At 38.8% G+C, this 12314-nt stretch overlaps 2 protein-coding genes across 2 annotated transcripts; both read left to right on the forward strand.

Annotated features, from left to right (window-relative positions):
* The first annotated feature begins 1981 nt into the window (after window positions 1-1981).
* LOC137716754 (methionine S-methyltransferase-like) lies at window positions 1982-10079 on the forward strand. The gene is made up of 12 exons (XM_068456133.2): window positions 1982-2381; window positions 2663-2856; window positions 2969-3175; window positions 3320-3415; window positions 4247-4435; window positions 4513-4701; window positions 4792-5028; window positions 6321-6455; window positions 6886-7206; window positions 7385-7564; window positions 8454-9419; window positions 9540-10079. Exons 1-12 carry the CDS (start codon window positions 2135-2137, stop codon window positions 9804-9806), a joined length of 3228 nt encoding a protein of 1075 aa, XP_068312234.2. The 5' UTR covers window positions 1982-2134; the 3' UTR covers window positions 9807-10079.
* A 1338-nt stretch (window positions 10080-11417) lies between these two features.
* On the forward strand, window positions 11418-12314 carry LOC137718802 (18.1 kDa class I heat shock protein-like). Its single transcript, XM_068458338.2, has one exon. It carries the CDS (start codon window positions 11556-11558, stop codon window positions 12177-12179), a length of 624 nt encoding a protein of 207 aa, XP_068314439.2. The 5' UTR covers window positions 11418-11555; the 3' UTR covers window positions 12180-12314.

Here is a 12314-nt window from a genome sequence, read left to right on the forward strand (position 1 = left end):
CCTTATGCAATACATACTAGTCCATTATAGTTTTGGTTTGAGTCCATAAGTAAGTCAATTATTGGAGGCTTTTTGCAGTGGTGGCAAATGGGACGCTGAAACTTATTTGGGATGATGCTCAGCTTGGAGATATCATATATTTATCATAGACGGTGATGGGAGGGTCGGCTGCGGCTGCGGCGTAAGAAACAAGGTGGTTGGATTGGGTTGGGTTGGGTTGGCAGCAGATGGCAGGTGGGTATGGTTATGGTATGGAATGGTATGTGTACTTTTGTAACGGAGCAATGCACGCAGTGAGTGACAGTGACCTCATGTGTATCTGTGCACCTCGAACTGAATTCATAATCTGGTGGGAAGCTTATCTTTTTTTTGATCAGGGGAAGCTTACTTATCTAATTAACCCTTAGCGCATTTTGATCTACTCTACTGACAAACATATTTACTTGAACTTAGCATTTTACCCTTCTAACAATACGTCTGACATCTGCACATATTTTTTTTACTTCTCATGCACTCTTGTTAATTACTTTCTTTTAATCATCTTCAATTCATTTGATTTCACAGTAAAAAATTAAGAGATGTGTGTGACAGGTAAAAAAAAGTGTAAATAGCACTACCTGATTTTAAAAGAGACAAAAGGGTTTTTTTTTTTTTCTTCTTGATAAGAATAATATAATTTAGGTGACACATGCAAATCTTCTGTATAGGTTATTTTGGTTTTATTCATATTATTTTTAACGTGAAAAATGCATATAACCAAAATAAAAGCGAAGAAAATGTCATTCTATACAAAAGGAAAGGTCACGGATTGTTTAATTGACGCAACCAGAGGTTGTTTAGTGAGAAGTGTGTACATGTTAAAATCTTTAATACAAACCCATCAAGCGATGTCTCAATGATTGAGAATGAATTTCATATTTGTATTTCATACAACACGTTTTGGATTTGATTTTTAGCATTGGTAAATTGTACGATGGTGGGCATGGAGAAGCTGAAAGGCCTCTGTGAGTCTTCTCGACCTTCGGAATTATAACTGTAGTAGCGAAGTCACCAACTGATTCTTTAAAAAAAATATATATATCTTTAATACGAGATTCGAAGTCCCATGCACATATTTTTTTGGGTCACTAGCGTTGCTCATGTTATTTCAATGATGCATAGGGAGCGAATTAAATTTGTCATTGATCAAATATTTGATAAGATGCCTCTTATATTCAATTAAAATTTTGAGTTTAGGTGAAGTACATTCAACAAAAAGATAAGTGCTTGGCTCCTTAAGGTTAGGAGGAGTTCATTTTCAAAATACTTGGTAATCTATTGATAGAATTTCGTGCTTATTATTAAAATCGTTTAAATTATAAATTACTCTATAAAGGTCACATTCAAAAAAATCAATTAAAGCTAAGATCGTTTAATCAATCAATTGTAACAAATAGATTGACCATTCGTAAAAAGGGATGTCAATAAAGAGCAAGGTTTGGCTCCTTAAGATTGAGAAGAAGTTCCTCCTGCTCAAATTACGAAACTTCGTGTTTATGATCTATATCTTTCATCCTGCTCGAATTACATAACTCCTACACTAAATCCTATTAAATTATTAACATAAAATTTCGTAAATCAGTTACGTAGTAAATTAAATAGAAGTGTTATTAACACTTCAAAAATCTCATTCTACACTCATCATAAGTGTATTTTTCTTTCTTAATATAGAAAATTTGGAATGTAGAATGAGATTTTTGAAGTGTTAATAACAATTCCCAAATTAAAAAGAGACTCATCTTTATTTACTGATCATTCATTGAAGAGCGAAGTTACTTTAGTCAATAAAACAACAAGGGCCAAGAGGGGAATCTTGGTATAACGAAAGAAATTAAGAAATTTTGTACAGAAAAGAAAAAGAAAAAGAAATTAAGATTTTTTTTTTAAAATAATGAAAAGGTCATGACGGACGTAAAAACCGCGAACAAACCTTCTCCCTGCTATAACAATAAACAACCAAATTCCAATCCCACTCTCCGCCATCCAGCATTCTCTCTCTCTCTCTCTCTCATCTTATACAGAACAACAGAAGTTACAGAACCCTCATCGCTTGGCTTGCGTGACTCATTGTGTGAGTGACAGAGTAACTGAGTGAATGGCGAAGAACGAGGCGCCGTTGGGATCAGTGGACGACTTCTTGAAGCAATGTCAGCAGTCGGGCGATGCCGCGTACGCTGCCTTAAGATCAGTGCTGGAGCGTCTCGAGGATCCGAAAACCAGAACTCAAGCTCGGATCTTCCTCACGGACCTCCAGAACCGCTTCCCCTCCAAGGAGGCCTGCGATCAATGCTTTCGCACATACCATTTTCAGATCGAAGATATCTTCTTCGATCAGTATGAAGGTCTCTTTCTCTCTCTCTGTCTCTCTCATTTAGTTCTCTCCTTTTTGTTTTTTCATTCCTGTATCGATTCTGTTTGGTTACTGATATAATGGAGGATATGGAAAATTGAATTATCCAGTGACTGACTGCAATTGTTTGTCTCATTTCTTTTGACTGTCCTTTTCTTTTTGTGCGTGTCTAAAATTGTGGTCGTTTTCGTATTGGCGAAAAATTGGTAAAGTGCCATTTGGGTTCTTTTTGCTTTTACTCGTCGGTCTGACCCTGTTATTGGGCTACTGCAGGTTACCAGGGTAGGAAGAAATTGACGATGATGGTTATCCCCAGTATCTTTGTTCCAGAAGACTGGTCTTTTACTTTTTTTGAAGGACTAAATAGACATTCCGATTCTATCTTCAAGGACAAGTCAGTTGCAGAGCTTGGTTGTGGAAATGGTTGGATATCCATTGCCATTGCTGAGAAGTGGTTGCCATTGAAGGTAGTTTTGTTGTTTGTTTGTCTTACTTTACCATGCATGGTATTCGTCTATATTCTGTTCACATTTCAACTTTTCGGCTTTATCTGACTGATGAAGAAACTATCCTTTTCAGGTGTATGGCCTTGAAATCAATCCTAGAGCAGTAAAGATGTCATGGATAAACTTGTACTTAAATGCGTTGGACGAAAGAGGTCAACCCATTTATGATGTGGAGAAGAAAACTTTGTTGGACAGGGTAGAGTTTCATGAATCGGATCTGCTATCTTATTGTAGAGATAATGACATTCAACTAGAACGAATTGTTGGATGCATACCTCAGGTATTGTCAACAGTACAATTTTAAAGTGCCTGACTTAGGATTTGTATTTGATAAAGTTAGTTTGTCAAATGTCCATTCTGAAGGTTCCTCACTTGAACAATTATTTCAACTCCTCATTCATTTTCCTTGTACGTGTTCTTGCAGATTCTTAACCCAAATCCAGATGCTATGTCTAAAATGATTACAGAGAACGCAAGTGAGGAATTTCTACATTCATTGAGCAATTATTGTGCACTTCAGGTCAGGACGGAACCTTGATAGTGTGATGCATCGAATAGTTTGTATCTTAAGAGCAATGTATTAAAAGCGTGAGGCGTGGGTGAGGCGTCCGAGGGATAGCCCAGCCTAGGCGTGAGGCGTGAGACGTGAGCTAAATTTTTTAATATATCCACTGTGCGTACACATATATTATATTAAAAAAAAAAAAAAAATTATTAATCAATAATCACCCTGAGCACACACATATATTGTAAATACATATACACACATATCTATACATATATTATATTATATATATATAAAATAAAGGATGAAAAGCACAATGAGCACACATATAACAATGCACGCAGACGACATACACATCCTTTATATAGAAAATAAAATCAGAAAACAAGGCAGAGAGATGATAGTGCAAGGAAGAGGTATGAGGTAGTTAAAACCCTACCCAAAATTTGGGTTTGGGAGTAAAAAAAAAAAAAAAAAAAAAAGAAAAAAAAAAAAAAAAAAAAAAAAAAGAAAAAAAATTCCCCTGAGGTGTGCCTAGGCGGCTCCGGCGATGCTTTCCAGCGCCTTCCGCCCACTCCCTCAAAACAGAGGCGGCAACCCTCAAGCCCAGCCTCACATGGCGCCTAGGCGCACCCTGAGGCGAGCCTTTTAAAACATTGTTAAGAGGCATCCAGTGCTACATAGATATTATCATAATTAGTTTTTCTAGTTACATGGAAACTGTTTGCTAATGATATGTACCATGGCTTTCTGGCAACTGATCAACCGATTGCTAGTTCTTCCAGCTTCCGGTCATTATTAGAGACCATAATAGTAATTTTATGTACAATTTTCTTTTCAATGCAGGGTTTTCTTGAGGATCAGTTTGGCCTAGGTCTAATTGCTCGGGCAGTGGAGGAAGGAATAGCTGTCATTAAACCTATGGGAATAATGATCTTCAACATGGGGGGTCGTCCAGGACAAGCTGTTTGTAAGCGCTTGTTTGAACGCCGTGGTTTCCATGTTAACAAGCTTTGGCAAACCAAAATTCTCCAGGCAAGTATACCCCTAATTATGGAAAACAATTTATCCTTCAAAGTTCTGCACTTCTCTTGAAATGTGCATTGTTACAGGCTGCAGACACAGATATCTCAGCCTTAGTTGAAATTGAAAACAACAGTCCACACCGTTTTGAGTTCTTTATGGGGCTTTCTGGAGATCAGCCTATTTGTGCTCGTACAGCCTGGGCTTATGGAAATGCTGGTGGGCGAATTTCTCATGCTTTATCAGTATACAGCTGTCAACTTCGGCAACCAAATCAGGTGTGCACTTCATATATCATTACAAAGTTGATGTTCATTGCAGCTGAAGACAGGAAAACTAAACTGATGCTGAATTAAATAAACTGACAGGTGAAGACAATTTTTGAGTTTCTTGAAAATGGCTTCCACGAGATAAGCAGTTCTTTAGACTTATCTTTTGAAGATGATGCTGTGGCTGATGAGAAGATTCCTTTCCTAGCTAACCTATCCAGTGTTCTGAAAGGGAGTTCTTTTGGCACATATGAGCCACCAGCTGGAAGCAAACATTTTCGTAGTCTCATTGCTGGGTTTATGAGAACATATCACCGCATTCCACTCAAAGCTGATGTAAGATGACAACACCTTCATGCTTATGCATCAAACTTTTCCTTTTTCTACTTTTAAGTCGGTTCTTAACTATAGTATGAAACATTTGTCAACTTTTTCTTCAATCGATGTTAGTGATTATCCTACTAAATCATGTTAATTAATAAGTGGTAGCAAGATCTCACAAACCTGCATGAGTATCATCATCACAGAAAAGAGAATATAATAAATGAAATGAAGAATACCATTGAATTAGACTTGTCAGGTGATAAATAGATGTCAATGTGAAAATTAGCATGAATTTACATCCTAGAATGTTGCTTGGGGAATAGAGAATACACAAGTCACCGTGATGTATCCCTTTGTTCTGTGTCCCCAAGTATTATATTGATTTAGTAAAGCGTATGATGTGAGGATTTCAAGATATTAGTTATCTTGGTACATAGGTCGATTAGCCTTTCATCCATGGTGGCCATGACGATTTCTCATTACCATTGTGAATATACTGGCTGCGGTTAGTGTCCTAAGGTACCGTTTGGTACGTGGGACAGGACGGAACAGAGTGGGACAAGGCGTTCCGTCCCACGTTTGGTGCGCCTAAAACGGATGGAACGAGCTGTTCCACGGGACGAGTTTTGGGTGAATTTTCGTTCCACCTCACCCCCCTGGAACGACTCGTTCCACATCCGTGGAACACAAAACTATAACCTCTCCGTCTCCTTCTTCTTCCTCCTTGTTTCCATCCGAGGGCATCTTTGCTCCCGCTCCGTTCCGTTCCGTCCTATCCCGTCCCGTCCCATCCCGTTCCGTCCCGTCCCGTCTGCATACCAAACGATACCTAAGTGCTTCAAAAAAAATCTGATTAGGGGGCTAACCAACTTTCATATGGCTCTTGGATGAATGAGAGAACTTAAAATATGTAAATTAATCAATAATCATAAGAATGGTCATAATAATCAGATAGTTTCGATTAATTTAGATGGCCTGGTGATTTTTCTTTTTAGTGTAATTATATAAGTTCAAATATATTATGACACATATACACAGATTATCTGGAATTTGTTTTTCAAAATTTTATAGTGATCCTCTCCTTGCTTTCAAAAAAATATAGCCCAGAGTTATATATAGACAGACTTTACTTCTTTCAAAGCCTAATTTTTGTAGCAAAATAAAAGAAATAAATTATACCAAAAATCAAGGAAACCTACATATTTTTCATTCTTAAGTGTAACCTGCAGAAGTTCATGTTTGTGCTTTTCCTGCTGCGTAGTATAAGCTGCATTCTGACTTGTTTCTATCTTTTCTTGTACAAGAATGTGGTTGTCTTTCCTTCAAGGGCTGTGGCGATAGAAAATGCTCTTCGACTGTTCTCGCCTCGTCTTGCAATTGTTGATGAACATCTGACCCGACACCTTCCAAGGGAGTGGTTAACATCGTTAGCAATTGAGGTGTAGTATTTTGAAAGTTGTGGTGCTTTCATTTTAATTTGTTCTCTATTTCTTTTGTGGTTAATTGTAATATAACCCAAAAGTCTGCCCTTGTAACCTTACCATACAAATTTAGAAGTACTTAGACAATGAAAGTGACAAGCTGGGTAAAATAATGATGATTGCAGTTTAGTGGAATATCTAAAATATTATTGGATCAACTGTGGGTAGTTGTAGATGTGACTGATATGGTATTCTGACATTTCCAGAGCATTGTGAGCTTTGGGGCTAAAAACTATTGAGAGGATATAGAAACAAGAAGTATAAAAGGACCAAAAGTTATAATTGTAGTTTCCAATAAAAGTTTAAAGGTAATGAATTGCATAGTTCAATTTATTATCTTTATGTACTGGGGGCATCCTTCATAACTACGTTTATTTCTGAATCTTAGTGTGCTGGAACTGATAAACCTTCAGAAGATGTACTTACAGTTATTCAAGCGCCTCGCCAGTCTGACTTAATGATAGAGCTAATAAGGAAGCTGAAGCCACAGGTGGTGGTTACTGGGATTGCCGATTATGAGGCTGTTACTAGTTCAGCTTTTGTGCACCTTTTAGATGTCACCAGAGAAATTGGATCTCGTTTGTTCTTGGACATATCTGATCACTTTGAGCTATCCAGCCTTCCAGGTTCCAATGGAGTCCTCAAATATATTGGAGGAACTGCTCTGCCATCACATGCAGCAATTATATGCGGCTTAGTGAAAAATAAGGTATTGTTTCTTTCAACATGAATTCAGAAATTCCCTAACATAACCTGATATCTCAGGCTTTCTATTTATCTAATTGAATAAAAAGCTTGAGATGTCGTCTTATGACTCTTATCAATTTATCCTTAGCTTTTTATCATGCAAAATCTTCTCATGAAGAGTAGCCAAATCCTCTTTCCAGGTTTATTCGGATCTAGAAGTAGCTTTTGTAATTTCTGAAGAGGAGGCCATCTTCAAGGCATTGTCGAAGACTGTTGAACTACTAGAAGGGAATACGGCACCAATTAGTCAATTTTATTATGGTTGTCTTTTTCATGAACTTTTAGCTTTTCAGCTCGCTGACAGACATCCTCCTGCACAGGTATTTCAGTCGCTTTTCATTAAAAAGTTTATTTCACTTAAGATATTCGCAGCCAAGAAAGTAACAAATATACCATTTATTTTTTTTGTCTATACATACAGTCTTCCTTTTTTTTTTTTTTTTTTTTTGGATAACCTTCTCGAAGACATTGTAAGTTGTTATTCTGGTTGGATTAGAAATGCAATTTTTATTCTGCCTATTGTTATATGTCTATAATCTGTTTTCTGCTGAAGATTGTGTTGAGAATGAGTCCCACATTGATGGGAGGAGGTTGGGCTACTCCCCATATTGCCAATTGGTTTTATGGTGGAACCCCAACTTTCTTCATGGTAGGAGGGACCTTGCATGAGTTTAAAAGAGGTTGGACTACTCTTCATATTGCCAATTGGTTTTATGGTGGAACGTACTTTCTTCAGATTGTCTTCTGTTTATGATATTAGGAAAGGGGATAAGGGAACGTTTAGTGTGGTTTAGCACTGTAAATTTTTGTTCTAAAAAAATTCTTTAGAATGGTAAATCTCTCTGAAGTGTAAAAGTGCCGTTTACATAATATTTGATTTGTGACAAGAAAACCTGAAGAGGGTTTTGTGTACCAAGTGTCATAATTCGAGAACATAGTAGTTGAGACAATTCTGTGGTGTACCTGATATTTATGATGTTGAGATCTATCACTTTATCATAAGGACAAGCTTTTTTCTCTTTGTCCTCCTTTAGGATGTTGAGATCTGCCACTGATTTATTTGATTTCACTTTCTAACGCGTCAAAAACTCTGGTGTATTTTATAACTTGTTCTTTAAAAAATTTATTGAAGTCTTCTCTAAAACCACATTTTCTCTATTCATGAAGACAAGTTTGCTTATCCAAATGGTTTTCATATATGTTTTTCAGAGGGAATCTGCATTGCCTAAATCAGCAGAGATGATCGGGTTTGCTAGTTCAGCAATCTCAGTCCTCAATAATGCAGAGTTGTCAATTAGCGAGGCAGAGAACTCTTCCCTCATTCACATGGATGTTGATCAAAGCTTCTTGCGTGTACCGTCACCTGTCAAGGCTGCTATTTTTGAAAGTTTTTCGAGACAGAATATAGCTGAGTCAGAAATAGATGTCACCACTAGCATCAAGCAGTTTATTAAGAGTACTTACGGTTACCCAGTTGACAGCAGCACCGAATTTATATATGCTGACAGCTCGCTAGCTCTGTTCAACAAGATGGTTCTTTGCTGCATTCAGGAAGGGGGTACATTGTGTTTTCCTGCTGGTGCAAATGGGAACTATGTTTCTGCTGCCAAATTTTTGAAAGCAAATATTGTAACTATACCTACTAACCCCACAGATGGCTTTAAACTGACAGACAAGGTGCTTTCTGGAGCGCTAGGGACTGTGAATAAGCCATGGGTATACATTTCTGGGCCAACAATCAACCCAACTGGTTTGATATACAGCAACAAAGAGATTGAAAGTTTGCTGTCTGCATGCGCTAAAGTTGGGGCTAGAGTTGTGATTGATACTTCCTTCTCAGGCTTGGAATATGACATTGAGGGTTGGGGAGGCTGGAACCTGGTGGACAGTTTGTCAAGGCTAAACACTAGCAACACATGTTTTTGTGTCTCTCTGCTTGGGGGATTATCTTTAAAGATGTTGAGTGGGGCGCTCAAATTTGGGTTCCTTGTATTAAACCAGGCTGTTTTGGTGGATACATTTGATAGCTTTCCAGGATTGAGCAAACCTCACAACACTGTTAAATATGCTGTTAAGAAGCTGCTTAGTCTAAGAGAGCAGAAACCAGGAGGTCTGTGGGATGCTATTGCACAACATATAAAAACTTTGAAAAGTCAATCCAAGCGCCTGAAAGAGGTGAGCGCTCTCTCTCTCACACACACATATTTGCATGCGACTCTATATATAATAATGTTTTACCTTGCACTTTCTTTCTTGTTTTAACTTGCCATGTCATCCTACTTTTGTTTGTAATAGACACTGGAGAAGTGTGGGTGGGATGTGGTTGAACCGTGTGGTGGTGTTTCCATGGTGGCCAAGCCGACGTCCTATCTGAACAAGAGTGTTAAGGTTGATGACTCGAACATCAGGGAAGTCATTCACAAGGCTACAGGGTTATGCATCAACAGTGGAGCCTGGACTGGAATTCCTGGCTACTGTCGGTTCACCATTGCTCATGAAGATAGTGAATTTGAGCGCGCTTTGGATTGCATTGTTAAATTTAAGGACACAATCAACAACTGAAGTCTCTTATAATGTCTCGCAGATTCTGATTCTGATTTTTGCTTTTAATCGCTGGAGGCCGGAGCTGCTGTTGTGGCAGTGGCACAAGCCACTAATAAGTTTTTGTAACACTCGGAAGTCGAAGTCGGGTTTCTGTCATGTGTTTTTGCCCCTTTCCATTCACAATGAATGTACCAAAGGAGTCGTGCCTCCTATTTGAGTGAGGTCAAGTGTTATCCTATGTGAAACAATCTCAATCAAATACCTAATAAATTTTGTGTATTTTCTTTAGCACTTTATGCATCAAGACACCTTTATTTTACTACATGTTTTTTCTTTCTTGCGGGGATCGGATGGTTTTAGCTCCAGCTCATATTGCTTTGCTTGCTTTTTAATTTTCTCCGCTGGTTGGTTCCCCTTCCTTGTCTCTCCGCTGTTTGGTTTCCCTACGTCCCTGGCCCCCTCACATGTATTTCTGTTTGCAGCGAGAAGGCCTAATAGGCGAAACATTCGAAATATCAAAAATATTCTCAGTCTATGTACAAGACTAACTGATAACTGTCCAATAAATATAGGATTAAAATTATAATTTAATACAACAAAATTCTCCAGTGCGAATAATATATGTCCCCATCTCAACAATGACAATTGCCAACCAACAGATGAAAATATCCACACTTGAAATTTATTGTGACCCTTAGATCAATCCTTTCACAAATATTGCATCACATTCTATCTTTCCACCATAAACAAAATAATAAGTAAATCGATATAAATGACAAACACTCCATATATAAGTGAAACTGTCTAACACGTCGCCAGTGCCACACAAACTAGAGCATCAGTTGCAACAGTTGCAAAGATCGGAGATGGAACTGTCAATATACCACACGTTCTAGAGGAACAGAAACGAACTCACTTTCGTCTTCTGCACAGACATCCTCTCATCCGTGTGTTTTTCCGAAGTTTCTTCTGCATCTGTACTCAATTTAAACAAGATACAAGTGATTTTTTTTTTTCCTAATTTCTTCCCTCCAATTAAGTAATATTACCCACATGGATCTGTTTTTTTTTGTTTTTTAAAATCATTGATGGCATAGGATGGGGATGTGCAGATGTTTTTAGAAGTGTTGGTCGGAGATGTCATTGTAGCGTCTGGAGTAAGTGTGAGCAAAGAGAAAGACTTGTATGAAATGAAGACGTCAAAATGATACAAGTCAGAATGTTAAAACACATTACAAATGGACATAAATTTGTAATACCATCACGTTAGAGTAAAGACGTTTTGAGCAAGTCTCATCTCATTCGTAGTAGGCAAGTCGTCGCCTAAAAATAGTTGGTACTTACTAACTACTAATTAAGCAATAGTCCCTTGAGTTGTCTTTTACCATCTGGAACATTCCATAAACCTTCGATCTCAACTTGAGACTCGGCTAGACTGTTCTAGGACATTCCATAAATTGGATCCCAATCTTAAGACTTGGCTAGATTGTTCTGTATTTTTCCTCAAACATCAAGAACAATCCAGAAAGATAAAGAATCACCCCCCCCCCTCCTCCCCTCCCCTCCCCTCCCCCACAACTCCCTCCTTTTCGCTTTCCTATTTAACTCCGTACCCTCCCCCATCCACATTCATCCATCAGAATTACAAAGCTACCAACTCGCACTCCCTCCTCTATCTTGGAGCATTTCAGTTGATTAACTCATCAAGCATCTCACTTGTTTAATTAGCCAATCATTTCCTGCTTTCTTACCCATTAAACGATCACCATGCATGTGAAGAAGAATAATGCGATGATGGTGCTGCAGCCAGTACTACTTGTGATGATGATGTTAGGCCTCACTGCCCCCACCCAAACCAACGCCTTGATTCAGTTCAACCCAATATCCTCCTCCCCCTGGGACCACCACATGATCGATGATCCCTTCAGAATTCTCGAACAGACTCCCTTCACCGTCCCAAACCCTACTAAAGCCGTTCAAGAGGCGCTCGCTCTGGCACGTGCCGACTGGAAGGAGACGGCGACTGCGCACTTGATCTCATTGGACGTCCCCGGCCTGAAGAAGGAGGACGTGAAGATAGAGGTGGAGGAGAACAGGGTGCTGAGGATCAGCGGAGAGAGGAAGGCGGACGATCAGGAAGGGGATCAGGGCGACAATTACCAGTGGCACCGCGCTGAGAGGACAAATGGCAAGTTCTGGAGGCAATTCAGGCTGCCTGGGAACGCCGACTTGGATCAGATCAAGGCTCATCTCGAGGACGGGGTGCTCAGGATTACGGTGCCAAAGTTTGCGGCGGAGAAGAAGAGGCAGCCCAAGCTCATCAGCATTGCCTCTTCTTCTTCCACGTCAGCTGCTCATGGGTCAGATGTCAACCCTACAAAGGTCGCATGAATTCAAGACAAAAACTAATTACATTATGAGTATGCAAAATGCATGGTTGCAAAAACGGATGAGATGTGTCGAGTTGTGCTGTGTTGTGTTGTAATGATGATTTGGGAATTTATTGAATAATATAAGTTTTTGTAA

Source organism: Pyrus communis, chromosome 8 (genome assembly GCF_041283825.1).
Source record: "Pyrus communis isolate YQ-2024b chromosome 8, ASM4128382v1, whole genome shotgun sequence".
NCBI lineage: Eukaryota > Viridiplantae > Streptophyta > Magnoliopsida > Rosales > Rosaceae > Pyrus > Pyrus communis.

What these genes read in the sequence shown, in the direction of transcription:
- LOC137716754 (XM_068456133.2), top strand. Translation starts at nt 2,135, where the DNA reads ATGGCGAAGAACGAGGCGCCGTTGGGATCAGTGGACGACTTCTTGAAG. An exon ending in AACTTCGGCAACCAAATCAG is followed by an intron (nt 4,702 to 4,791) that starts GTGTGCACTTCA and finishes ATAAACTGACAG; the next exon opens with GTGAAGACAATTTTTGAGTT. An exon ending in ACAGACATCCTCCTGCACAG is followed by an intron (nt 7,565 to 8,453) that starts GTATTTCAGTCG and finishes TATGTTTTTCAG; the next exon opens with AGGGAATCTGCATTGCCTAA.
- LOC137718802 (XM_068458338.2), top strand. Translation starts at nt 11,556, where the DNA reads ATGCATGTGAAGAAGAATAATGCGATGATGGTGCTGCAGCCAGTACTA.